Genomic DNA, 27,932 nt, shown 5'->3' with positions numbered 1-27,932 from the left:
GACCGAACATATTTAAAGCAGATAGAGAAGTTAGTTTGTGTAGATGAAAGCATTTTAATTCTCAAACTAAACTGTGCTGGAGAAGAGGGAAAATAGCCCTTAGATCTCTACCACTGTGAGCATTGCAAAATTCTTTCCATATAAATTGCACAATAAAGAAGTACTGTTAGAAGATGCTTGTTTCTCTCTTTGAATCCAAAATGGGGCACAGTGTAGATTAGCTGATGTATCAGGTTGGCATCTAAATGGACAATTTTCACTTGTGTTGTTTTTGGTGCTTTAAAAAAAGGAAACTTCTCTTTCCCCTGTCCCCCTTCCCCTAGTCCTTTCATCCCCTTCCCCTCCCTTAAAAAAAAAAGCAAAAGGAAATTCAGTGGTTTCTTCTTAATCCCAGTGCATAAAATGTGACTATATTCATTCTCTTAATGGAGACCTAAGATTGTTACAAGAGCCATGCGTAGTGCTGGTGGCAGCACAGGTAAACAGGTAATCCAGGTAATGTAAAAAGTAAATGCTCTGCTCTTCCCTGAGGTAATCCGATTCCTAGAAGACGTCAGTAATGGTTGTGCAGAGCCCTGAGGAGAGCAATTTGAGACTTTTTGCAGCTATCAGAATTTTAGCTCTATGGGTGAGATGTGGAGTGTTGCAATATCTTCATTTTTTCATGTTTCCATCTTTTTGTTTCTTGCCACTTCTTGTTGCCACTTTTATTCTCTTAGAGAGAAGACCAGAGTAGGTTGCATTCATGTGAGACAGCAGCACTAAGGATAACTTACTGATAGATGAATTCTTGTTAAATTCCCTATCACAATCAAGTTAATAAGCAGTAAAAAGAGAGGAATGAGGAGAGTTGGAAATGTTCTTCTCCTGTTGTAGCAGCGTGCTCATGCTGATTTTTCTATCATGTTATGGATGCACAGTATGGATTCATGACAAAAGCGTGCTGTTGTTGTAACAGACAGCAGTAAATGCAGACATATTTTTACATTTCATATTGCTTATTCATTTGAAGAACTGTTGTCTTCCATGTTTTCCAATATACATATTATCTGCTTCATAATACAAGTAAAAGGAATTATGTGAAATTAAAATGCATGGATATGGGTAACCAGTTTGAGAGCCAGCTCTAATACCTATCCTCTCTTTCCATTAAATATTTCCCATTTGTATTGCACGTTGCCTAGGCTGTAAGCACGTTCTGTGGGATGTACATGATGCGGAAAGGCAGGGAAACAATGATTGGAAGAGCTGCTTTGCATAGTGTGTCCTCCCCTTCCCAAGGAAAAACGTACCATCTAGTAGTCTGCATTACAACATGATAGTAATCTAAATAGCCTTAACGTAACCTCCGAGATGCAGAGGCAGATTTCAGCTGGCCGATCCTCCTTCGCGTCTCTTCTGTTTTCCAATCAACCCCTGTCTTCCAGGGCAAATGGCTACAACTTTGTCACGGCATACAGGCTGCTTTGCTGCAAGGTTTTCTGTTTGCCTGTAAAATCCCAGTGAAATCTGAAAAGGATCATTTGTTTCACATTCATCGAGCTGGCTGTCAATAGCTCCTCGTTCATGAGGAAGTTTGGACTTGTTTATCCACATTTACACGTAAATCTAGAACGCTGACATCTTATTTACTTTGCAGACTTCAGGAACAGCCTTATTTTGAACCTCTGTGTTAATTGCTCCTCTTTTCTATGTCAGAGTAATACCCAGTGTTAAACATAATAAAATTAATTTGAGGACAAATAGCTTCCTCAAAAAAGTCTATATATTAAAATAATGGAAAATTGCGATCTTTTTTTTGCTTCCACTTCAGTAACTAAATGGATTCCTAGCAAGTAAATATTTTAAAATTACACCCAAAGTACTTTGTAGTGTTTATGCATTCTTTCATGGGCAGATATTAGGATCATCTTGGTTTAGAATGTAATTTCTCTGTTGTCTGTGCATGTTTTCAGTTGAGAGCTGCTTAAAACATTTGATTTTAAGTCTGATTTGGTAACATATTGAGTTGAGCCTAATCCTTGGGGAAACATTTATATTTCAGTGTTAGGCAATAGTTGTTAATGTTTATTCATGAAGGGTGCATTCCTCAAATAACCTGTTTTAGACAAAATTTAAGATGTGTTAGCAAAGTTTTGTGAGCAGATGTGGCAATCCCAAGTCATCCTTTTTAGAATCTTTCGACTAAATTTATAAACATTAATGTTATGTTTAAGGAGTAGTTTGCTCTTTACTTATTTGTCTTTTTCTACCTGTTTCAGCTTGGAGAAAACAAGAGTTGGAACGGCCAGAATGTTGGGTTTCCTGAGCCAACAAGTAACAGTAAGTATTGCTCTCTAAATTTATATTTATACTTACTTCTCTTTGTCTCTGTAGGATTTGGATTATTCAAGACAATTGAAATGCTTTTTGTAAATATTTTAGGGTTTTTATTGCAATTAGATGAATTAACTCTTGAGTGTCCTCTTTGTAAGTATAGACATGAATGAGCGCAGGAACAAGAAGATTTTTACTTACTGATTGAATCATTGAATCCTTCAGGTTTTAAGGGATTTTAGGAGGTCAGCTAAACTGCCTGCTCAGAGCAGGGTTGGTACAGAGTTCAGACCAGTTTCTTCATGTCTTTTTCCCGTTCTCCAAGGATGGAGTTTCCATAGCTTCTCTGGGCAGCCTGTTCCAATGCTTAATTATCTTCACATTGATTTTTTTTCCTTTTACCCCAGTCAGAACATCTCCTGTTTGTTTATGACTATTATGTCCTGTTCTTCTGCTGCCTCAATAATGTGCCTGGCTCCATCTTTTTGGCAACCTCTTTTTAGGTATTGAAGGCTGCTATTAGGTCGCCCAAAGTTTACCACCATCCTACAGGCCTGATCATCCAAATGTTTTTTTACCATCTAGTAATTCATCTACCTATAGTAATTCATCAAGGAGAACTGAGGAAGTTCGAAGTGTCTTCTCCTTTTGAATGAAAGAAGAGATCACTTGCGTGTGTGATCTGTCACGCACCTGTTGAAGTGCAGGTTTTTTTAAGGCAGTTCCAAACAAAATCCACTGTTTGAGGTCAAAAATGTCACATCCTTTCAGGTATGAATATACTAGTTTATATTTAAGAACAACAGTTGTCGGAAGGTGTACCTGCTCTTGCAGTGTCAGCATTATTGTAAAAAGTTTTAAAGGGCAAATGGAACAGCTTCCTCCCTTCTATAGCCTTGCTTATAAGAGAAATGTACAGTTTGCATTTGTTGTGACACTAAAACCTAACCTTCAGCGGTCTTGAAAATCTGAGGCTCTGAGATTGCTACATCTACTATTTGTCAGCTCATATTCAGATTTCCAGTAATTTTATTCCAGGAAAACAATTTTGTCCTGTTAGACAACGCACTGTGCATCAGTTTCCTTTTCCAGTCGGATACGCTTTCTTTGTGTGCATAATGCACTGTGTTTCCATCTGAAACAGTGTGAAATAAGACTGCAATAGTAAAGTGAAGTTCTATACTTTAGTACAACAAAGTAAAAAATCATAACAGTTACATATTTTAGTACAGTTGAAGAACATATTTCATTGTACCCTTATACTATTAAGTAGTTCATTTTTGCTGGGAAATACCCTTCAGTCTGTATCCTCCTATGTCCTCGCTCAATGCATTTTCAGTATTCTCTGTTAAATATCCTTAAAAATTCTGTTCCCCTCTATCATGTACTTTTGCAGCTATTCTTGCAGCACTTCTTTTCCTCCTACTCACTGGCAAAGCTTCTTCCCACAGGTTTACTTCTTTACCTTTCCTCTTCATTTCACAATCTTAAAGAAGAAACAAGAAGCTATTTGTTTCTTGGTTTGGGATATCTTAGACATTTTTCACACGTGAAATAACAAGAACGTTGAGTGAGTTTTTTCCCTGAGTTTCTGGAAGAGACATTGAGACACCGTGGGCAGGCCACAAGCATTTGCAGCCCATACAGGAGATGTTTACTGTCAACAGAATGCTCATTTATCTCTCTGGATTTGACTTAAGCAATTATCAACAACAACAAAAGATGAAACAAATAAACAATCCTAATGCAAAGTGCATATTCTTGGAAACATATTTTGGTTTTATATTTCTGGATGGGGTAATCACAAACATCATACAGTATGTGTTCTTGGAGAAGCTGTAGATGAGCTGTGAAGAACAAAAACATATGAAAATAAAAGAAAAAAATAGCAGTGGTTTTATATATTATAAATCTGTTGAGGGAAAAAAGTTGCCTAACTGTTTTTATATGTTCCCCACCTTTGATTTTCCATAGTATATTTTTCCTTTATCTAATCTCCAGCAATTTTGGGAGTCACAAAGTAAGTATTGAAAAATTAATACTAAAAAAAATTCAGTGCAGTCCTACCTCTCTGTAAAGGACAGGCTCTTTGTTTTTCTTGCCTAACATTTTATTACTAGAGATTCGTGCATGACTTTACAGTCTTTGTTCTTCAGAGTACATCTGCTCCTGCTGTTTGTTCACCACCTGAAATCATAATCATTTGTTTGTGACATCACAATTAGTTACTGTGAAGACGATTAGATTGTCACCAACAGATGATTATGATTTCAGATGGTAAATGAGCAGCAGGAGCAGATGATCTCCTAAGGAACAAAGGTACTTGATCTCATGCAATTGTTCTCAGTAAAAAAAAAAGGCAATGAGAAAAAAGCAAATAGATATTCAGAAGAGTTTCTTAAATCTGTGATGAGAAAATTTGAGCATTTTTCCATAAATAACATTTTAGTATTTTTAAAAATCTACTTAAATAATAAGAGATCAAGAATATAAGAAATAGAAAAATATGGAAATATATGGTGTTATTGTAAGCCCTAACTGTATGGTTATATTCAAATTCTTACTTAGATGTTTCTTCATCATTTTTGGGGGAGAAAATAAGTGCAAAATAAATCATGTATTTATGAAATTTTGCATACTACTAATACATATTCACTTTGCAGTAAACACAATTTATGTCAGCTTTATAGTTCTGGCCCTCATTAGTTTGTATGAAGTCTTTTTTTTTTATTCCTCTACATGTTTATTTTTGAACTGGGGGTTTTGGTGAAGACTTCCAGTAGATAATTTAATACCCCCGTATTTCCATGAACAGTAACTGAAACCTATGGCTTGGGAATAAAGTTTTTGTTTTGTATTTCAGACATTTTTAATTGGAATTTATATGTGTTATATTTTGCTGAAGTATTTAATTCTTTTGGGTGTGTTTCAAAGATGATTTGCAGTGGATTGTACGCATTTTTGCTCACTAAGTACTACTCTTTCATTGAACTTCACTTTTGAATTGCTTCCAAACTTAGTAAACTTTGTCAACTATAACACACTCTTGCTAGGAGTTAGACTGATACATCACTAAACATTTGTTGAATTATTTGTCGTCCTGAATAGAAACCACAGTAAGAGGAGCTGACAACACCACTTATTTGAAGAAGCACAGGCCGCAGAACAGTAGTTTCCCATGTGCTTGGTTTGGGGTTTTTTGTTTTGTTTTGTGGTCTTTTTCAGCAAACATACTGTCAGGTGAACGTTATACCATTATACGATCACTGTGTGTTTCAGGGAGCAGTTCCATCAGCTGAGCCACTTGTCCACGCTCCTTATATCTCATGACCTTGGCTAGGGTCTCTTTCAGCAGTTCGTTACATTTAAATAATGCCTTGCCTCTGTAGCTGCTCAGTTGATGTGCTAATTTTCAAAAAAAAAAAAAAAGATATTTTAGATACAGGTTAAGAAAAAAAGTATTGCAAGCAACGAGCTGCCTGGTTCTTGAGTAGTGTGCGTTGTGCATATGTAAGAAACATACACTTGGGCTGTGAGGGTTGTGGTTTGTATGCCCTCAGGCTGAGAAGGAACCCAAGTCTTAGCACTCTAGGAGACTGCTCAACCATTAAGCTCTTGATGTATAAAATGTATAAAGAGGTAACAGCCACCATATGGGTAGAGGTAATTTCAGAGAAATTCTCCTTTTGCTTTTCCCAGTCCCCTAAAATTCCTATATGAATTACATTTGTTCAAGGTTGCTAGTCAATTCCTTTGAAAAAAATCTGCATGCGAAATAGCAATACAGAGCTCTCTTTTGATGTTAACTCTCAAATTCAGATTTAGTAATGTAATTCTGCAAATCATCTGCCTTTGGATTTCTGTCTTCAGTCAAGCAAATGAAACATTATCACACAATTAACCTCAATACTGTGTTTCTCTAAATACTTTCACTTTTCTGAAGTCTTTTCTCCTTTTCCTACTTCCTTCCCCCCAGCCTGGAACCCATCCTTAGTCTAGGATGGTAATGTCCTTGAAGAATTGAATCACTCGAAACTGAGGTTTTATTGCTGTCAGAACCAAGACTTAATTCTCCATTCTCTCCTCCATGCCCTTTCCTTTACATCAAACATCTTATCCCTATGACTTCCACTCCCCCACCACTTTCTCCTCCTCTGATTTAATCTTCACTTGTACCTATGCTGTGCTTGTTGATGTCCCCCTTGACCTTCTTGGCTTCAGCAACCTCTCTATCCTTGTCTAGTAGACTTGCTCATTCTTTCATCTCTTCTACGCGTGGGTCATGCCTTTGTTTTCATCATCACAATTCTCATTCCCCTCTTAATCTGTTAATGAACAGTCTTGCCTGCACAGGTCACCTGCAGTTGCACTTAGGCACTCTCTTAATTGCTTTACCTCCCAAAAAATCACTTTCTTGCAGCTTTTACAAGCACACTGATCTGCCATCTCACTAGCTTCATTTGCTTCTGCTCCAAATTTGCTGATTGTCTTTATGGATAAAGATACTGTCCTTTCTTCTGCATTTAGATTGCTTCTTTTCAGAACCTACTTCATCTTGATCTCAGGTTGTCTGGTACACTGATATATTGTTGGAAACTTATGATGCAGAAATTATCATGTAAAAATAATAGTGTAGGTGTTTTGTCTGTCTGGTTGAATATTTCACAGAATATCCTGGAGAAATTCCCCACTGCAAACACTAAGTCTTATTTTTACCAAAATCTTGTGTTCCCAAGCAGGAGTAAAGCTGTGGGAGATTTCAAAGAACTGTGCTCACATGAGTTAAACACCAAATGTTACAAAAAATGTGTACAATTTAAGTCTCCTGCAATACTGCAGTTTCCTTTTTGGCTGTACAGAAAATGATCCAGTGAAATTGAGGTTATCAAGACCTGACTTCTTGAGGAACTAAATAGTATTTACTTCAGTGTCGTAGTTATTTTAAGGTTAAATAAACCAGTATTTTAATGAGTGACTTTTATATAACATCAGTTTGTTTAAGGTCATGTAGACAAGATCTTTTGATTGAAGGACATTGTGTAATGGCAAAACATTTTTTCATGTCTGAATATTGCAGTAGCTGGTGACTTAGAAATACCACAGATAGCTGTGCTAAGTAGGTAATGATTGCATCTTGGTATTTCAAGCCAAGATTGTGTGTAGACTATTACTGAGAACATAATGGCCATACTATTTGCCTACTCAATTGTTTGACTGACGTTTTCTGAGTTCCTACTGAGGTAATAAAACAAAATTTGAAAATATTCTAGTATATAAATAGGCTTTTACAGTGAGTGGTGTATAAAATCAGAATTTCTTTTTATGATAATATTTACATTTTTCAGTCTTGTTATTGAAATAGTTACTTGGTTTTGTAAATTCTCTTTTTTGCTCTCAGTGGATTTGTAATGGGCCATATTCTAGGGCATGTTGAAAACTTGCCAGTTCTATGAAGGAGTTGTTGCAGGTGAAACTCCTCCATGCCTCTTAAGGTTTTGTCCATTTTAACTTACATAACAGTGAAGTCAGGATTAGGTCTGGGTCTAGCTTTTCCTCCTTAGTGCCTTATTACATGATTTTGCCACGTATTTTAAGCAGCACAATTTAAGAAGGCGTTATTCAATGTGAATACAGGTAGCATAATCTGAAAGAAAATTTTTTTGATATTATGTATTGAGTATTTTATTCAGTTCCGAAAATACTGATTATCTCTTTATAACAATCTTTTTTTCACCCAGTGATGGGTTATTTCAAATATCAGGGTGTTAAATTTAATATATGAGCATGTCATATACAGAATTGTATCATAGTTTACTTCATATCATTATACAAGACGTGAAAGTACTCCCATGCTGATGCCTCGTATCACTGGTTGTAGTGCAGGGAAGAGCATGTGCTCTTCAGGGGTGTCAGGGGAAGTCATACACCAGCTGACACTGTTGCTGATGCACCAACAAGAATAGCTTTCCTGTAGGACAGGTGAGGGCCCAGGGAGAAAATTGTGGTTCTCTGAGAAATAATAAAGTTATGGATTAGACCAAGTGTCCTTGAAACACGAAAAGTCAGTGAGCGACCTTGAACCAGAATTCATTGAGTGAAGGTAGAGGAAGATTATCCCTACAGCGACGGTCATGTAGAAAAGAGAGAAAATTGACACTTAGATATATGTGCATTGACCATGCAAGCCTGATTCTGTAGGTCATCTTTTGGAGTCGTACGATAAAATCAAAATCTGAGCTTTTCATGTTTTCTCATCTTCCTGACAGAAGTAGAAAGTTGAAATTGGGACACCAGTGGTACCAGTGTAGGCACTAATACCTGTGAGTGTGCAGGCAACACTGTCATCACTCTGGACTTTTCTTAACTTAGTAGCCCACTGCTGTGGGGTAGCTTGTCATTGTCCTTGTATCAACAAATTCCATTTTTGTGAAGTCATTGAAGCTCATTTGGTGATATTGTCAGTTGTTCTGCTTCCTCACTTCATGCAGAAGGTCCCTCCGATGATTAGTTTTGTTTTCCATGAACTCTAGGAGTGAAGGTCCAGACAGTGGGGGACCCTTTTGTAGAAAGGTCCTCCTGTCTTCCCAGCCAAGGGCACCTTGTCTTCCTAGCCAAGGGGACTCTATAGAGAAAGGGTTAGGGATAAAAATAACAGTACTCCAACAGATTTTTGGAGACTGCCTCTTCTACTGCTATGAGAAGTGGAATCAAAGCACCGAGATTACACTTCAAGGGGAAGGCTTGTGAAGGATAGCTGGGCCATTTTGCATCTTAATCATACAGTTGCCTTGGATTGTAAACGATTTTGCAGTTGTCTAGTACATGACAGTAGAAGTAGACAATGGAAGATCAAGACATTTATTCTTAGGTAGGAGAAGTCTTTGGTGTGGGGTTTTCGGAGACTTCAGAAGATTGTGAGAGACTGCTAGCAATTACCGTCAAGGATGAATAAGACATGTTTTTCAAATGTTAGTGATTACATTGCATAGCTAGCCTGCATATTTTCGTAGCACATTAGCCCACAGGTTTAAATAATGTAAACGGAAATTGTTTTAACATGTTTCATGAATGTACCTCTAAGTTATGTCCAGCAGAAGGTGCAATGTTGTTAGTCTAAATGGTAGTGTTATAGATTCTGTGAGTACTAATAATTACAACGCTACCTTTGGAGTATGGTGTAGTTAGTATGGGATAAATACTTAGCAGACACAAAAATCCAATTTTTTTTAGCTGAAAGACGAAAAAAAAAAGAAAATATTCACCTACAGATGTTCTCCTGCAATGCAAAAAGGCGTTAGTGGATAGTATTTTTTTCTCCCATATTTTTTATTAAAGTACCTGTTTGAAGACTAATTAAGATATTTCTGAAGGGTTCTTTTGTTCTTACACTTACTCCTCTGTTGATGTCGTACTCCTTGTCTTGTGATGACATCTTTACTAATGTAACTAAACTGTTGTAATATATATACGCCCTTCTACAATTCAACAGAGTGGAAGTAAGCAGGCAACAGTGAGGAAAGACATTAGAAAATCCTCAATAATATATTAAAAATAGATAATGATTACAATTAATATGTACTTGTTAGAAGTTTTCAGAGACCAAGTTTTTATTGGCTTTTTAAAACAAGCTTGTAAGAAGCTTCATGAAGCATGGGCCCTGAATGTAAAAAGTTAATAGCTTGCAACTGTATTAATGTAATGTCTGGAATATTACATTACTTTGTTTCCAGAGATAATCAATGATGGTAATATAATATCTGCCTCTCAGAGCCAATGTATGATTTAAATTAATTATTGCTTATAGAGCACTTTGAAGTCTTTAGCAGAAAGGTGTTGCGTAAGTGTAAAAGTACTATTATTAATTTAACATCATCATTAGAGTAAAGTCAGTACTTTAGGAGCATTTGCTATACTCTGCTCAATATCTTTTTATTCATCATATGCTGCATATTAGTTACTTTAACATTTAGAAAGCTTAGTAATCTGGAAGTATTCCAAACCATTGTTCCAGACAGCAGTTAGATATTTGGGTGGATCATGTAAAAACAGTGAAATGGCTGAGAAAGCATGTAAAATGTTTGTTTTAAGTAATATTACATCAATGGAACAGACATCTGCAGCACTGGACTTGGTTTTAGACTTCTTTAAACTTTTTTTTAAGTTAATGTTGTACTATGTTTTTGTGAAATTGATTGGGGGGAGCTAATACGTTATTTCTAAACAAGTATATTGTTTTACCTTTTGTTCAGTTTTCATTTCTGTTTCTCAAACATTGGTAGGAAATCAGATTTACAGTGGGTAGGTCTTAGGAGGTGGTGAACACCTGCCACTCGATATTATTGTTGCTGTTTGGTTTTGGAACCTTACGTTGGCTATCAATACCTGTATTATCTATTGCAATTTTCATTCATGTTGTCTCTTGTATAAGACTGTTTAAAAATATGAGCAGTGATAGGCCTTGGAGATTGTAGCCTCAGAAAAAGGGTATAGAATCATTCGCTCATTTAGTGATCATGCACTGTAAAATAATTCTGTGTGTTTACACAGTTCTTGTTATCTATAAGGTTATATTCTAAATTGTCCCGAAAGGAGAAAAGAAATTTTAGGGACCTTGGCCTCTCCATCCTTACCAGTAGCATTGTGTTGAATTTGTGCTTAGCTCTAGAGTTCAGCGCACGGTCCACTGGCTTTGGAGCTGGTTGTAAGCCCTAGTAAAACACCTTTGAACTTAGAGTTCAGGTTCCAGCCAGGCTCCCCAGCGCCGTGAAGGCAGGTGGGGTGAGAAATCAGGTGAATAATAGATCCATCTTTATGAATAGTATAAGCTGATGTTCCAGCTTTCTGAAAGCAATATTAATTTAAAAGCCAAATGTGTGAGTAAATCGATTAAAAGATTCACCTGTAAGCAGTTTGCAGAGTCAGCAGTAAGGAAGTTCCATTTTCACCATGTAGTTGAAAATGAGGATATTAATTACTGGTAATATTTTTTTGAGTCTTCTCCTTGTGGTAGACATTTTATTTAAAAATACTACTGCACTAGTAGGATTAAAATCCTTTTTTTAGGTAACTGGAATTTCTTCACTTCTTTGAATTTGTTCTACATTCTGAGATTAATTTAATATGTACTGCAAATGAATTAAACATTGAACCCTTTGGGATTACTAAGTCAGTTAACAAACAGGTTTATCAACCCTAGAATGAAATGCCATATGGCTCAGGTTCACCCATGTTATTTTCAGATATATGCTAGAAGATTAAAGTATGTTATTAATATGAAATTACACATTTCAAGATCATTTTTCAATTTATTAATAATAAGAAAGAGGTGTTCCTCTTACATCAGCAAACGGGGTGCTCAGGTTTCCAACCTATGCTTCATGTATATGAAAACTAGCAAACTTCAGCCTTAATTCCGCACATTTCCACACACAGGAATATCATCAAAACTGATCAAGTATGTACTCTTGTTTTCAGGCAGGTTTAGGGTTGAGATGCTTTCTAAAAACATATTAAAAATTTTGAAATGTAGACAAATTATCCCTAATTTACATGTCACTGGAAATATTTAAAAGTAATGCACATAAATAAATGTAGATTTTTTTCCTGTTTACACTAACTCCTGTTGGTATTAAGGATGTCACATGCATGCGTTCCTTGTCCAGTATAAATGTTGTCCAAGACAAGTAGCTATTTGCAGACAATAGGATGCCATATATGCAGCCAAATAAATAAATAAGTAAATTCCTCTTCATTGAAGAGCGGTCAGTCACATAAGAGTCATTAGCACAGTAACGATGTGGCTGCAGGGCAATTTAAGGTTATTTAAGCACAGGCTGCCGTTTTAATTCATCAAACACTTAAAGCCAGCACTTGAGGCAGTGCTGCTACCGCAAGAAGCTGTCCTGCCCTTCTTTTGCCTCCAACAGCTCGTTATGAGCATCACTGCGTGGTCCTACAGGTGCTGGTGCTGGCACAAGCCATAGCCCAGCTGGAGAGTACAAACAGCAGCTGTAGGTGGGAGAGGAAAGAACTACTTTCTGGTGGCAACAGCACTGACATAGGCTAGTTTAAATTATTTGTGAAATAACAGCCTAAATTATTCTATCAGGTAGGAGGCAGAAGATTGCAGTGAAATAACGATCCTGCTGCTATTTTGAAATAGCAGCTGTTCTTCGTAGTTTGTAGATCTCCAAACCTCATTTCTTCATGTGGCGTATTCTGTGCCAGCCACATTTTTAAAGTCTCGGTTTGTACCTTCTTAAAAAGAGTGGGGGAACAGGGAGAAGAGGGGCACATCAGATCTGCTTTGTTTCTAAATAAATTATGTAACTTCATTTACGGTTACTGTAAAAGAAAGATACTGCTTCTAAATGCTTACCTTGTTTTCCACTGCAAAATATGTTAATGAAAATTGTCTACGCGTCAAACCCATTCTGGAGTAATGAGAATGATCTTTGTTTTTCTTTTCAGCGCCAAAGGGAATACTCCATCTCTCTCCTGATGTTTATCAAGAGATGGAAGCAAGCCGCAACAAATCAGCCCCTGGTACCACTGTAAGCTATTTGTCGCCCAAAGAAATGAGCCAGACTTCTAGCTCTTTCTTCAGCATATCTCCTACAACAAATAGCACAGCTACGATTGCCAGGGAACTTCTCATGAACGGAACGTCCCCAACTGCCGAAGCCATAGGTCTAAAAGGAATATCTCCTGCTTCCCCCTGTTCTGCAGTGCAGCCTTCAAAACAGCTGGAGTATTTGGCAAGGATTCAAGGCTTTCAGGTATGGGAAGGGGAAAATGAAGCTCTTCAGCCAGAATCATAGCATTGCCATCAAGGTTTCACTCTTGCCCTCTTGAATGTGGGCATGCATGTAACTTATCTTGTAAAATTAGCTGGTGTCCAAGGCAGTTTCTGGGTCCAGGAGATACAACCCTGCACCAATGTACATGTCCCTCCTTCTCTTTTTTTGTTCCTTCCTTCTCCATTCACCTTACTGCAGGCCATCTTTCTCTCCTTTGTTTATTCTCCTTAAATAATTACAGGCTTAAATCATGCTTTTTACTTGCACTTCTTTGAGAGTCTTCACCTCTTGGCATTAGAAGCTTTACATACTGCTCTGGCGTTGGTTTCTCTCTTGGGCTCTGATCCAGAATGTGCTGATGTACCACCTTAACTTTGCGTTTTGCCTTCTGGGCCGGGTCGTGAAAGCCGTTACTCTGCTTCCCACCCTGCACCTCTTAGTTGTAACCTGCAGAACAACGCTTTGATCAGAAGGTGCAGCCTAGGAGCAGACCTGGTGTCAGAGCAGTGCAGAATGTTTTTGACATCGCAGTCAATACTAGAGAATGTAAGATGTCCTGCGCTGGGTCAGCACATGAGTCCTTCAGCGCTGATGACCTGTATCCAGCAATGGCAAATGCCCTACATTTCATAGCGCAGTGACGGCCTCTGTAGTACATCCAGTCATTTCTGCAGCGTGGAAGATGGGAAAAGGAAGCCTCTTCCCGATCACCATTACATGCAAAATTACACATATATATGGATAGTAGCTCATTTTACTGTGTTGCACCATCGGAGGATAGGACCAGCTATGTAGAAATATTCTTTTGCCTGTCGGAGGTTTTTGTTGTTTTTTTCTTCCTTTTCAGAGTTCTGAATTTGTTCCATTTGAAAAGTTGGTTTCATATGTTCTAGCATATGTAATTTGATCATGTAACTAAATTCTGGAAATGGGAGGTTTCTGTTAGAATTTTTGCATGCCTGATAATGATTTTTTTCATCAAAGCCCATGTAATTTACAAAGTATGCAGTTGTTGAAAGTGATTTAAAAGAGGCTGCTAGAATTCGAGAAATAGTGTCAGATGTTCTGTTGGCATAAGCAGCATAGTTAAATTACATTTGCGTACATCAGATATCACCAGTTGTGGCTTTGACCTAATGCTGTTTCTGTCTAAAATGTACATTCAGCTTTCTTTTGGTCTTCATTTTTAAAATGTCATTTTTGATTCATTAGTTTGAATGTCTCTTACTGCAAGAAACGGTAAAAGCCTAAGCCTCACCGTAGTAGAGTTAAGCTGCTAAAAGGAATTCAGTTTTCCTGAGTTCCATTTGTTACCTGCCTGCAGTAGAAACAGATGAATTCCAATGAAAAGAAATTCAATCCGTGAAGTCTTCACTGCTCACTTTCACATCTTGTCAGATTGCTTGTGTCTACTAGTAACACTTTATTTTCATAGAACCAATGCACAATTTATGTTACTGTTTTGATTCCTACTTGCCTACAGTATGTGGTTCCTGTAAAATGGTTAGTTGTGTTTGTCCTGGGTTTTTTTCATGCTTTGATTCTAGATGCTTATGTAGAAATTGTTTTTAAAGCGTCTTACCTTGAGCCAAAAAGTTACCTTGAGTACCTTGAGTTTCTTCCGTAAACTAGACTACTACTTTTTACTTGGCCCTGACACAGACGGAGAAGTTTGGTAGAGAATCTCGATTATTAACATCTGCCCGCTGCGTATGTCACTGATGGTTTTACACCGCCTTAGCACGCTTTTTAACACCTCGCTTGACTAAGCCTGGTGTTGATGTGAAACTCTGCCACTGCTGGGTGGCTGAGCCGAGGTAGCGCAGTGAACAGAATGTCTGTGGGAAATGGCTCGGTGGCCTGTCAGGTGCATATCACAGGTCTCTTCACCATTTCAGCCTAGAAAGCTCTTTGTGTTTAAGAGTTTAAAAAGCCGATTTCTTTACAGGTTAACTTTCTCAGGCATATTTACTAAGTAGAAAACTACTGCATTTGCAAACAGCTAGCTTGTTTCGTGTTTCCTGAATGACCCAAAAATGATTTTTAAATTGTTAGCATGTATTTGTATTCTGGTCCGGATGATAACCATAGTTTTGTCTTTCATTGAAGAACGTATACATTCTGTTCTGTTACAATGTATTTTTGAATTTTTTAAAAAGATCAATAAATACTCATATGATGTTTCATTTGTAAATGTAAAAAAAATGTTATTTGCTTATTTGAATGTTTTTTTTGAACTTCTTTAGCTGCAGGGGACACGTCTTTAAAATGTGGTTATTTAATTTACATTCTTCTAAACTGTTTGTATATGATCTCAGCCATGTTCTATTGTAAGCCCTTAATATTAAGAGTTACTGGGACCAATGTATGGAAAAGTACTAAAAAATGACATTTTTATGTTTTATGGCTTATTATTCTAAAGATATTTGTAATTCATAAGCAGCAGCTCAGTGTCACTGAAAAACAGGTGTTTAGCTTGGATACTTTCAAAGCTCGGGCTTCAAATTACCAGTGATAATTAAACACAAATACTTCAAGCAAGCCTTTACATACTCTGAATAAAGCATTTTTAGTGCTTGCTTCATATTTATGAATGCAATCTACCAGTTACTTGTTTTGCAGACTTTGCCCAGAGATTGTTTAAAGGAAAATTCAGCTTCGTTAAAATTGTTATTTTTAAGTGACTATGTGGTGTTTTGGCCATTGTTTTGTAACTAGATTAGGAAAGTTACAGTTATTTTTGCTGACCGTTTAAGTGCAGTAAATTATTCAGAGAGTTTGTGTAAATGGAAACATTTAGAGAAGCTGTTTACACATGAATAATTTGGGCCTCCAGGTTTTACTGAGTTGCAGGTAGTCCAGTAGGAAATTCCGCTGGGAGTTTCCATGAAGCAAAGATCGTAAAATTTACAAAGCCACGATTGAGTGCCCGCAATCAGTCCCCGTGCGTGGCTGTGGCCGCACTTGGCTTGCTGCGTTGGCAGGACTTAGAGATCTTAACTTTTTCTCCGTAGCGGCTACATAATAAAACTTCACACAGGATATAGTTTCTACGTGATGTATTCCTTTGGTTGCAATGGTTACCCAATTTATACCTTCTCCCCCCCACCCCCCCTCCGCATTTGTTTGGTGGTTAACTGTTTCATTTTATACATTGATAGATTTAAATGTTTTATTGTTGGGCATTTCTAAATGGTTCTCATTTCCCCAACCGGTAGCGCAGGCATACGTTTCTAAGTGACTGCACACACAGGAGAGGTCCTGCTGGATGCTCTAAAGTCAGGTTTACTTGTGGCATATACACGTCAGCGCGTGGTTCGGAATTGTCGGCAGAGGTGGGCCTAAACTAAGTTTCCACACTTTGCACGAGGGTTGACACTGAGCTCAAACCTTTCCCTACAGTGGCTTTGAACAAAACATACACTCGTTTTGCTTTGTTGGACGTGGAATTAGGAGTGCCTGGATCTCACTACTGAGGAGGAAGTGAGGAAAATTTCAGGGAAATTCATCCCTCAGTAAATTTGAAGGAAAGAGCTATAGTTTTGGTCTGATCTGTATGTAATTGCAAGTTTCTTGGAGCGGGTTAAACTTTAAAAAGCACATAAATACCATTTTCAAAATTGTCACAGGATGCTAATAGCAAGTAATTTAGAGGTGTAAAATAATCTAAAAAGATAGATGTTTCTTGGGATTTTCATAAACACCTGTGCAGATTAGGTACTGGACTTCCAGTTCACTTGTAAGCCTGGGCACCCTACGTAGTGTTTTGCAAATTTGGGCCTGTTGCCCCACACGGTGAACTCATTGCCTGCAGTCAGTCACACCGTTGAGACTTCTGCCCTGTACTGTGTTGTCGGGTGCAGACATGTCCTCGCGTGCTGTGGGTTCTCATTCGCATGTGAGCGATAATGGGACTTCCGTCGGTGTCCTCTCACCGCTTTTGCTGAAGGATGTAGTCACTGGCAGGAAGGGCAAAAAAGGGGCAAGTCTGGCTTCTTCGGGCTCGGCGTAGTGTGTGAAGCAGCCGTCGGTCGTAGCTTAGGCCATGCTGTGACCGTTCCCTGGTCTCTGGTTTGGCTGTGGCTGCTGACGAGCGCAGCACCACAGAACAGGCGCCTGGCTTCCCAAGGAAAGGACGGTGGGTGACCTTCGCATCCATCCCACCTGAGTTTGCGAAGGTTTGTGAATCCCAGCTCTGCTTTTACCTGAGATTTCTTTGACCAATATTAAATTCGCTGTCAGAACTTGTTGACAGTGTTCATGATGGTTGAAGAGTTCTTGGTCTTCTTAATGATGAAGTTTGGGCCTGAAACCCTTTCTGCAACAAATCTCCTAGACACAGTCATGAAAATCGGATTTGAGTTCAGTGGAAGTTTTTAATACAAAAGGAATGAGTGAGGGATTCCAGGTTAAGACTGAAGAAAATAATTGAAATATAAATTATTATCATCACAACTTCCACATCTTGAAATTTGATGCAGTATCCTTTATCTTCCTTCGTTAACATTTTGTGTCCAAGTATGCCAACTCATTGATGATGGCTGAAATAATAATTTCAATTCAAAAGTTCTTTTCCAAAGCAGCTTATGATTAAGAAATGTTGCTTGCTTAGTTAAATTAAAATTCATTGGACTTCACTAGATGGAGGCAGCTTTCCTTTCGTTAGTTCTTGTTCATTACATGACCCAGAGAAATATCCATACTTAACTTGCAAGAGCTCCCTGGAAGTCTTGACATTAGCTATTGCCCTTCTTTCTTACCTCTGAAGCTGGTTTTTACCTCAGTAAAAGCAACATCTTATTCCTTTTCATCTACCTTTTTCTCTTGCCACAGCAAGCAGGACTTTTTTCAATTGAAATTTCATCAGTCTTTGCCAGCACACCAGGATATTTCTTTTTGATAATCTTCAGTATAACTCTAGGACTGGAAAACAAAGGCCAGATCATTTACTTGTACAAATTGTTATATCTCTGAGTGACACACCAGTTATGGATTTGGGCAACAGGACTGCACTCCAAAATTTTCCATAAACTTGTCACATTCACAAAAAAAGCCATGATAAATAAGGAGAAGGCAGCTATAGCAAGAAATTTACCAGTCTTTTGAGCTCTTGCAGAACACAAACCTCTGAATTAGCTTTGAAAATTGCAAGAATTCATTGGTACGGATTGCAAGGTTAGGGAGAAAAACAAGCAGGCAAAAAAACCCCAGCATTCCTCATTGACTCCAGATTCAAATAGCTACAGTAAAGGGAATTATGAGACTTTTTTTATCGTTCTGTTGAGTAGAAGTGCATTCTTAGAAATGCTCGGCATTGCATCTCATTCTCAGCAGAATCTCCCTGCTGAGGAGGCCGATGGGAAGAAATGAAAACAGACTAACAAGAATGCAGTTGATGGAGGTGAAAGCTTCAATAGAGGGCTTTGAAGCAGCACGTTAAAATGAAGTTTCCGTGGTTTCCCAGAAAATCAGTGGGCATTTCCTGTCTCTGGGTCTCTGATGGACTATAGACTACCTTCCCATCCCAAATGTCCTGTCTCAGTTTTTACAACAGACGATCTTTTTTTGTTGTTGTTGTTTTCATTTTCATTCCTCTCTCAGGATAGAAGCAGCAACTTCTCTTTGCTTCTTTCAGCCTTTCTCGTTACTCACTGCTTTGTGTAAAGTGGCCCCCCACTACGTCATTCACCTCTACTCTTCCTCAATAGTTATCTACTGAGCCTACACTACAAAAATTGTAGTTAGAAGTTTAATCGTTTTGTGGTGATTGTGTTCAAGTGATCATTTATTTAGGCGTGAAATGCAGCCAAGCTGTGGTAAACTGGACAAACAACAAACCGTCTCTTATGAGTCATGAACAGCTGATGTGATTTTCCTCAGATTCCCCCAGATCACTTTTGAGGAAAAAAAAAAAAGTAAACTTCTATTGTGTTTTGGGGGAAAGGGTTCCATGCAGTGAATTTATTATAATGAATATAGTTGTAACTATAATGTCACTTGTCAAAGAGAGTGTCTTTTCAAAACTGAAAGTTTTGATTCATTCAAAGATGAATGAATCAGAAGGTATGTTTTAGCAAGTCTCCAGCCAAAACCAGTGAGGGACAGTGTAGCAAGTGCTAAAAAACTAGAATGTAAACCCAGATGATACTGTTCTGTCCTTGAACGTGTCGGCTGCATAAAGGTTTGTGGCCCATGTCGGCTTGGGACTGGAATCCCAGCAAATGGGCTAGTTGTGGGGAGTACAGAAGTCTCATAACTTGTTCAAATGAGAAAAATCAAACAATAATTATTGGAAGCTTTTGCAATTATGACATCAGGCTTCCTGGCATCATTAATGTAAAATGGATTTAAAGGCTATGTCAGCAAACTGTTTCTATATAAATGCTTCTTTGAAGATCTTATCTCCAAAAATCAAGAAAAATTAGGATATTAAAAAGTGAAAGTGTTTGTAGAATGATGTTAGAGAATACTTTTGAAATAAGGCTATTAAAGCAAATCTTGCTTCATCCACATTTGGGATCAAACCCCCTTATAATTCTGTGTCTATAACCATGCATCTAGCCACCCCCACACCCCTCCCAGCAAGGCATTGGAGACTTCTTTCCCAGCAGGATTGACCAGACTGCAAATATTAGTAAAAGTGTTGTAATATAGTAGTGTACGGTCAGGCCCAGAGGGAACTGTGATCAGCTGATTCACCTTAATGCTAACACTCCAAGGGCAGTGGGAGTTTATATTTAAAAATAAGTATTCATAAAACCCCTTGAAGTAGCTCAAGGGTGGCTGTGTTGCCATGGGTTATCAATACCTGCTTCTGCAAAACAAGCTGTGGAACTGGGCCTTTGGTTCCTGTCCTGGTGCCTTGAGTCATAGTCAAGCGCTGTACCTGCTCATTGCTCACATCAGTTTCTGTAACGTCATGTGTGGAATGACATTGTGCTCTGTCGTCACTCAAAGTACTGAAATCCGGCCTTTTGCAGAAGGGCATTGTCTTCCTGTGTGTTTGTACTATGCCGTACTCAGTGGCACGTACGTACGATAATCTCAACAGCAATCTTTGTCTCTCACCCACAGGGAGTATAAACACCTGTAGAAATGGTTGACAAAGTCCTCATTATCTCAGTTTCTGTCTCTTCTGGACACTTTTTTTTTTTTCCCCTAATGTGAAGTTTGTACTTTCACCAGTTTCCAAACTATTGCCTGATGTTCAAATTACCAGAGATTTTTCTTGTGGGTTAACCCTGGTGAGCAGCTTAAGCCCGACACATCTGCTCGGTCGCTACCCCAAGGTGGGATGAGGGAAAGAATCAGAAGGGCAAGGGTGAGAAAACTCATGGGTTGAGATAAAGGCAAAGCCACGCACACAAGCAAAGCAGAACAAGGAATTCATTCACTGCTTCCCATCGGCAGGCAGGTGTTCAGCCATCTCCAGGAAAGCAGGGCTCCATCATGCATAATGGTTACTTGGGAAGACAGACACCATAACTCTGAATGTTCTCCCCCTTCTTTCTTTTCCCCTGCTTTTATTGCTGAGCATGATGTCATGTGGCGTGGGACATCCCCTTTGGTCAGTTGGGGTCAGCTCTCCTGGCTGTGTCCCCTCCCACCTTCTTGCCCACCCACAGCCTGCTCACTGGTGGGGCAGCGTGAGAAGCGGAAGAGGCCTTGGTGCTGTGTGAGCACTGCTTAGCAGTAGCTAAAACATAGGTGTGCTAATAATGCCGTTTTGGTCACAAATCCAAAACATAGCACCATACAAGCTGCTCAGAAGAAAATTAGCTCCTTCCCAGCCAAAACCATTATATTCTCCACCCCTTATTCCATAACATTTACATCATGCTCAGGTCCCATACTACCAATAGATCCTCATTAACCACCCCACCCTTGCTGTTCTCTGATACATACGCAGGTATCATTCCTTTAGTCTATGGGCCACCTCTTAAAAAGTCCACAAATGTCCATTGAGTTCATTTAGTCCACGACTTGGGCTCCATCTGTTGTGGTAGTTGCTCGGGACAGGAGAGGTAGTGTGTTGTGTGGAGTTATTTGTCACCAAATTCATCTCAGGTTTGGTCACTGCTGCACTTCCGTTACTTCTTGTGAGGCTTGTCCTCTGCTGGTTAAGGTGGTTCCTGCTTGTAGTATTTCCTATAAAATGCGACGCAAATCATGGGTTACAATAATTAAGTGGTATTCCCATTACAGTCTCCTCTCCTCGTCCCTTTGGACTAGGCTGTAGGATTTAACGTTTCAATGAACTCTTCCCCTTGCCCCTTCTGCAGCATGGGCTTATCCACAGGCCACCGTCCCTTAGGGTTTTACCTGCTCCAATGTTACCTTACCCACAGGCCATAGTTCCTTCAGGGATGTATCTGCTCTGGCACGGACTACTCCGTGGCCACATACGCTTCTGGATATGCCTGCTCCAGAGTGGACATATCCACGGTCACAGTCCCTTGGACCTGAGTTCCAGCCTGCCCAGTACAGCAGCCCAGGAGCAGCAGGAACGTCCTGGCCATCTGCCAGCCCATTGCTGTTATCAGCAGGATAATATCAGATATTCTATAGGATGATAAGGAGTACAGGAAACAGCAGAAGCAAAAAGCAGCCCTAACAAGTACTAGACTTTAATATACAGCAAAGCAAGCAAGCCCCGTGGCAAGCACAGGAGCCTGCCAATTAGTTGCTAAACAGCTATAAATTTGGACTAGCATACTCTGATCAAATCTGTCACTATCTTGAACTCCTCATATCCCACGTGGGCTGCCAGAAAGGACTGTTATGGGTTATCCCCGTGAGGAAGCTCAGCCGCTCGCTTGCTTGCCCTGGCCAGTGGGAATGGAGGAGAGAATAGGAAGGGTAAAACTGTGAAAACTTGTGGATTGAGATAAAGAGAATTCCATAGGTAAAGCAAAGCTGCATGCACAAGCAAAGCAAAATAAGGGATTCATTCAGTGCTTACCATCATCAGGCAGGTGTTCAGCCATCTCCAGGAGAGCAGAGCTCCATGATGCATAATGGTTACCTGGGAAGACAAATGCTTTAACTCCAAACCCCCCCTTCCTCCATCTTCCCCCGGCTTTTGTTGCTGAGCATGACACAGTATTGAATATCCCTTTGGTCAGTTGGGGTCAGCTGTCCCGCCTGTGTCCCCTCCCAGCTTCTTGCCTACCCCCAGCCTGCTCGCTTCGCAGGTGGGGCAGTGTGAGATGCAGAAAAGGTCTTGATGTTGTGTGAGCACTGCTAACGAAGCTGTTTTGATCAAAGATCCAAAACATAGCACTATACAAGCTGGTCTGAAGAAAATTAGCTCCATCCCAGCCAAAATCAGTACAGCTTTCTACACTTCACTGGCATCTTTACAGTTGTGTACCACTGGGCAGAAGTCAGGAAATCGGAGAACTCTTTTTATCCGTGTGAACTTACCGTCTTTGTGCTCTGAAGAAAACTTACACTTTTTTATCAGGTTATTTGCTACAGAACTTCCCCATTTATTCCAGACAGCTGGTATTTTTGTGGTAAAGGTAATACACATTAACAAGGAAAGAAGCAGGGCAGCGGGTCCGTCAGGATTTTATTGATAATTTTAGCGGCATCTGTGATTTGCACAACTCCAGGCAACCTGTTAACTGAGAGTCCTTGCCTGGCTCTCAGAAACTTGCAGGTGTCCTACTGCTATGCTGAAAATCAGCTTGAAATCAAATGGCTGCGTTATCAAGGTCTCCAAACCCTAATTTATACATGACTAGCCAAAAGCAAGAAAACACACTGGGAATGTGAAATAGAGGGAGAGATAAAACAGAACAAGCTGATAGCAAGAAGAGTTCTTGAGAGAGCTTCACATAAAAATCGAGGCACCTGGACTTCATTGCATTCTGTTTTATAAGGTTTTTTATTTGACTAACTTCAGAGAGAAGGTAGGTAGTACCACAGTTGATGGCAGTGACCCAGAGTAGATCTACAAGCAGTGGTTTTATTAGTTTCCATTTATTTCAGAAATGTTTCTGCTGACTATAGACCATCTAGTCCATATTACCCTATTTTTGACCTCAAAGGAAGTCAACATAGTGGTAGTCATTCTGCAAAAAGATAGCCATAAGAATCATTCTCATATCAGTTTCTATGAAGGAAGATACGTAAGTTCGGAAGCCTAGCATGTTCTTTCACAGAGCATACTGCAGGAAGTAATGGTTGCTGCAGGAAGAATGTTTCAGGATTAATTTAAGAGCATGCAGAATTAGGAAAACAAATGCAATTCTAGCTACAAGGGGCAGTAAATTTTCTGACACGAGGTCTCCAACTATGTGGCTTCTGGCCAGAAATCTGTCTAAACTAGCTTTCTTCTATTCTGGCCATCGTAACCTCTCTGCCTCTTACAAGGAAGAAAGCCCTTTATTCAAGTGCTGCTGAAGTTTAGCTCTTTGTTGCCTCCAGAAACAGCCAGGTGCTGCTTTTTTGTTTCAGTTTCTAAAAGGAAAGAAGGTAAATGGAGAATAACTGACTCATGGCGTTGTGTGGGTCCCCAGGTGTGGTGTGGATGTCACCTTGGTAACATTTTAGCTTTTCTCCTCGTCGTCTTGCAAATAACCATTAAAATCCTCCCACATATCCCTCCACGTTACTCGGTCCATGGAAAAAATGTGACCTATATTTTCATAACCAATTCTAGAATTTAGGGGGTTTACGTGTGAGAAAGTTTAAAAGCTGTCAGGATCTCTCAAAATACTGCAGCCAGCACTAAACGCACCGGGCCGCCTTGCCTGCCAAAATCTGTCTAAGTAAATCCTAACGTGACTTGATAACTTAGCTACGGACCTGGGCTTGGAATACAGCCAAGCCTTTGAAAGACTGGAAGTTTCAGCTGGCAAAAATGTGAAGGTGCGATGGTGAATTGGGAGCAGACTGGGGTTTAGCTTTAATTATAATAAGAGAACTCAGGTCTCAAGTGAAAACCCTTAAAAAGAGAAGCAACAAGAAAAGGTGAAGGAGGAGAAAAGAGGCGAGTTACAGTTTATTCCTCTCACTGTGACTTAAGCCGGGGCTTTCACAGGTTTTTTTGGCTGTCGTCTCCTTCAGTCACGTTCAGAATTGGGAGCACAATGAAGCAGGATAGTTTTCAGAAGTGAAAGGATTGTTTCTTGTTTTAATTAAAGGGTGGTTCTTTCTGCATACTGCCCTATATCTCAGTTACTGCACAAAAACAGCGTCTGTATCAGCATCAGACTTTTCAGCAAACTCAGGCAGATGGTTTTGTACTTGCAATTTCACAGTGATCCTGTTCCCTCTTCATTAGTGCGGTGTTTGGGGCTTTCACACGCGGTTTGTAAACAGAGAATAGTTAATGCTTGCTTCGCTCTTCGCTCCGGTGACGACCTTCATAATGAAAAAGAGCGTACGTGAAAACATATTTCCACTGATGCTTTTGCTAGAAAGTGATTTTAAATCTGGACTATTTTCTCTCTCCAAACTAACCAAGTTCCTCTTTCCCTTTAGTCAGTTGTTCAGGATGATACGCGCGACACAGGCTCCTCCACAAATGCTCCCTACCATGCTCGTCCTCTGGGTACTTTATTAGCAGAACACAAACTGCCTCATCCCCCTCCTTTTTTTAGGGCATACGATGAAAACAGGTTTTCATATTTCCTTTGACTGTGAATTATAAAATTAATTTCAACCTCTCTCCCTGAAAATACAGTACTTAACCTGAACAATTATGGGTGAACGGATCAAAAGCAGACAAGCTGTTTCTGCAAAAAACACGTCAGGTTTAACTAATGTTATTTTGTAGGGCTTTGCAGTGTTTTATTGTCTGAATAATTAATTTATTAATTTTTTATCATGTTTTTCTTATTCATGGGGGGGGAGATTGCATTCAGTGTTTTAGATCACTGTAGTTAAACTGCTCTCTACGATGTCTATAAAATAATACATATTGTAGTGATAGAATAGAGGAAGTGAACAGGGTGGCAAGGTGCTCTTCAACCTAAGTGTCACTTTTTATAGAAAGCTGTGTCTCGTCTCCTTGTTTCAACTTCTCTATCGCACAAACAGGTGTCTTTGCACCCTTGCGTCCCGGCCATTGAAAATACGGTTGCTCACTTTGCGCGGGCTCCACAGGAACATTGTCTTTATAAATACATAGAGGGTTAAGGTTTAACAGATGGAAGGTAAACAGTAAGCACCTTACTGTACTGACTATCCTGTACGCTGCTGCGACAGCAGTGGTGTTAGCTAATTTTCCCTTAATTAGAACCAAACATCATATCCAGAGGTAGGATGGAGCTTGACTGAGCGCAGTATGTGGCCAAACTTTCCAGATCTCCTGCATCACTGAAAGAGGAGCTCTGAATTCAGAGGATATCTAAATGGCATGAAAAAAAGGATGTACAAGCTTCTTTGGCTCAGATGATAAACTTGTTTTGCATTTTGCAGATATTTTATATATTTTCTTTAGGAACTGTATCAAGTAAGTGTTTTCACTGTTATTTGTACCTCACATGTCTTTATAGATGTCAAGTGTCTGCCTTACTGTAGTCAGGAACGTAAAATGCTACGGCAGTAACCTGTGACAATGCCTTTAGTCTGCTCCTTGTTCCCAATTTATGGTAGAGTAATGGCCGATTTCTTAGTCTAAACCCGAGGACTGTATTTCAACGAAGATTTAAGATTATGCTACAGCTGCTATTGAAACTCTGTAAGAGAGGAGCATGTTGGACTAGCTCAAGATTTACGGCTGAACTGTCAGTCTTTAAGCTACCGAGTGTCTTTACCCTTCCGTGCAGTAGCTACGGTGGAAACTTTGCCCACCGCTGTGAAGCAGACACAGCGATTGATGAACCTGAGGCGCGCTAATCAAACATATGTTTTCTTGACACAATGATTGTGTTATATATCACATCCGAATGTACAGGCCTTTATCTTTCCTTAATGATCTAGCAAGGGGGCTTTTTTAAATGTGGGTGTTTTTCATGGACTCCTTAGATTTGTTCCACAGGGGGTGACCATTAAAAACATCTGACGGGCATGCAGTTAGCCAGCTCCCTGCTGAGATTAGTAAAATACTATATTTAGTAATAGCACTACATCAAGGAACTCCAGCATTGCAGGAAACAGTTTGATTCAACGCTTTTTTTCTGATTTTTTGGAAATTTTTTTGTTACATGTCTTTATTTTTTCATCTGGGACAATTTTTTTTTTCATCTTGGTCTTGTTTTTTGTATCTATGCTCCAACTTTTCGTAAAAGACTTTGTTGGTACAATGGGGATTTTCCCCAAGTTTTATTTTTTCATTTTCACTGTATTCCTGTTCTACTTTCACAAAGAAAATACATGGAATTGTAAAACAGGTAGTAAGAATGCAAAGTGGCATTCGGACTCTCTCTCATGCTGCTCCATGTCTGAAGAGATTAATTATTATTTGTTAGGAAAGCTCTATGGATACTACAAGGGTTCACGCTTTTAAGTACAGAACGCTACACTGCGAAAGCTCTTAATATTGGCTTTGAGAAAAGGGTTGAAATGGGCAACTATATTTAATTTATTTTCACGCCAGGAGTATTTCTTCCCCAATAAATATGCGTGAAACAGAATTTGAGCTCAAACAAACAGGATTGTTTAATTTTTTTTTTAGTAGTTGACACGACTATCAGTAGATGAGCAACAGAAAGAGGAAGATAAAAGGCCAATATGGAAAAGACAGGCGTTTCACCGGGAAGCTAAAGGAAGAAAAATGTTTCCTGAGACTCTTGTCCAAGTCAAAGTTACTATTTTAACATCTGATTTTTGAGCCCATTCTGGTCTGCTTGTCACTATAAATCCAGAGGAACCTATGTAAAATCTTGGAAATTATTCTGCAAATTCAGGACTAACTTGCGTGCTTTCCCTTTAAGGGGCAAATTTAAAGGAATACCATCCTTTGTTCTAACAAAATAGTTCGGGCTTGTCAATCCAGAAGATTTGTGCATTGCTGAACATAATGGCATTTTATTACCTAGTTTATTTCTGTCTAGCATTCTAAGACTCCTGCTGATGCTTTGACTCGGAGTAGTTTTTGGTTTGGAAACATGAACTCCAATGTCACAGATGACTTCTTTCTTTTGGTAATTCATATTATTATTTTTTTTTTAAGTTAATAAATGTGCAAGAAAGAAAGTGTTTGGCCAGACAGAAGTTGCGTTTCAAACTGTGAACGTCTAAGCAGCAGTGTGTGAAAATAGGAGCCTTTATTTTTGCTCCCCTCGGTCTCTTGTTAATGCACAGTTAGCTCATTTCTAAGTACTTAAGTACAGTATAGTTAAACTTAACTACTATGTAGTAATATAACAGGTCTCTCGCCTTCTTCAGTGGCGAATCAGTAAATTGTAGCCCTTGTTCCTGCAGAAGGACGGATGTTCAAATGCAGAAGTGCCCACTAGACAAGCAGACTACCCCGTGCTTGAAGTTAGGACATTGTATTTCCAGAATAATTTATACAGATTAACTATGGCCGTAATCCAAAATTGCATGTTGATCCTGTGTGTTAAAGTAGCTTATTGCAAGACAAATCCTGTGATATTTTTACGGTTTCTGTCAGAACACTCGCACATAGGGAAGGGTATTATGGTAAAGCTAGAATCAAGATATGCCTTTATATAAATATGAAAGAAAGGGCAGATTTCTTGCTTTTGGAGCAGCATTATGATAGAAGTAACCTTAAATGTAATTTCTTATGCAGTTTTGTGCAGCGTAATTTAGGTTTTCCTTTATAAAATAACATATAAGGTTGAGAATTTTGGCTATGCCATTCCACATTCAGCGGCAACATTGTGAACATTCATC

The 27,932-nt window shown here is 39.1% G+C and overlaps 1 protein-coding gene across 6 annotated transcripts in view; it reads left to right on the top strand.

The window, feature by feature from the left end:
• The window catches only part of STAU2 (staufen double-stranded RNA binding protein 2), a 170,740-nt gene that overhangs the window by 75,715 nt on the left and 67,093 nt on the right, over window positions 1-27,932 (top strand). For all 6 annotated transcript variants that reach the window (XM_074577279.1, XM_074577282.1, XM_074577283.1 and 3 more), the window contains 2 exons: window positions 2,262-2,322; window positions 12,787-13,094. In XM_074577279.1, coding sequence (XP_074433380.1) covers window positions 2,262-2,322; window positions 12,787-13,094 — 369 coding nt within the window. The remainder of the gene's footprint in view (window positions 1-2,261; window positions 2,323-12,786; window positions 13,095-27,932) is intronic.

The sequence above is a fragment of the Larus michahellis genome, chromosome 2 (genome assembly GCF_964199755.1).
Source record: "Larus michahellis chromosome 2, bLarMic1.1, whole genome shotgun sequence".
Taxonomy (NCBI): Eukaryota; Metazoa; Chordata; class Aves; order Charadriiformes; family Laridae; genus Larus; species Larus michahellis.
The sequence above is the reverse complement of the archived record's forward strand: the minus strand, read 5'-3'. Positions and strand labels throughout refer to the sequence as shown.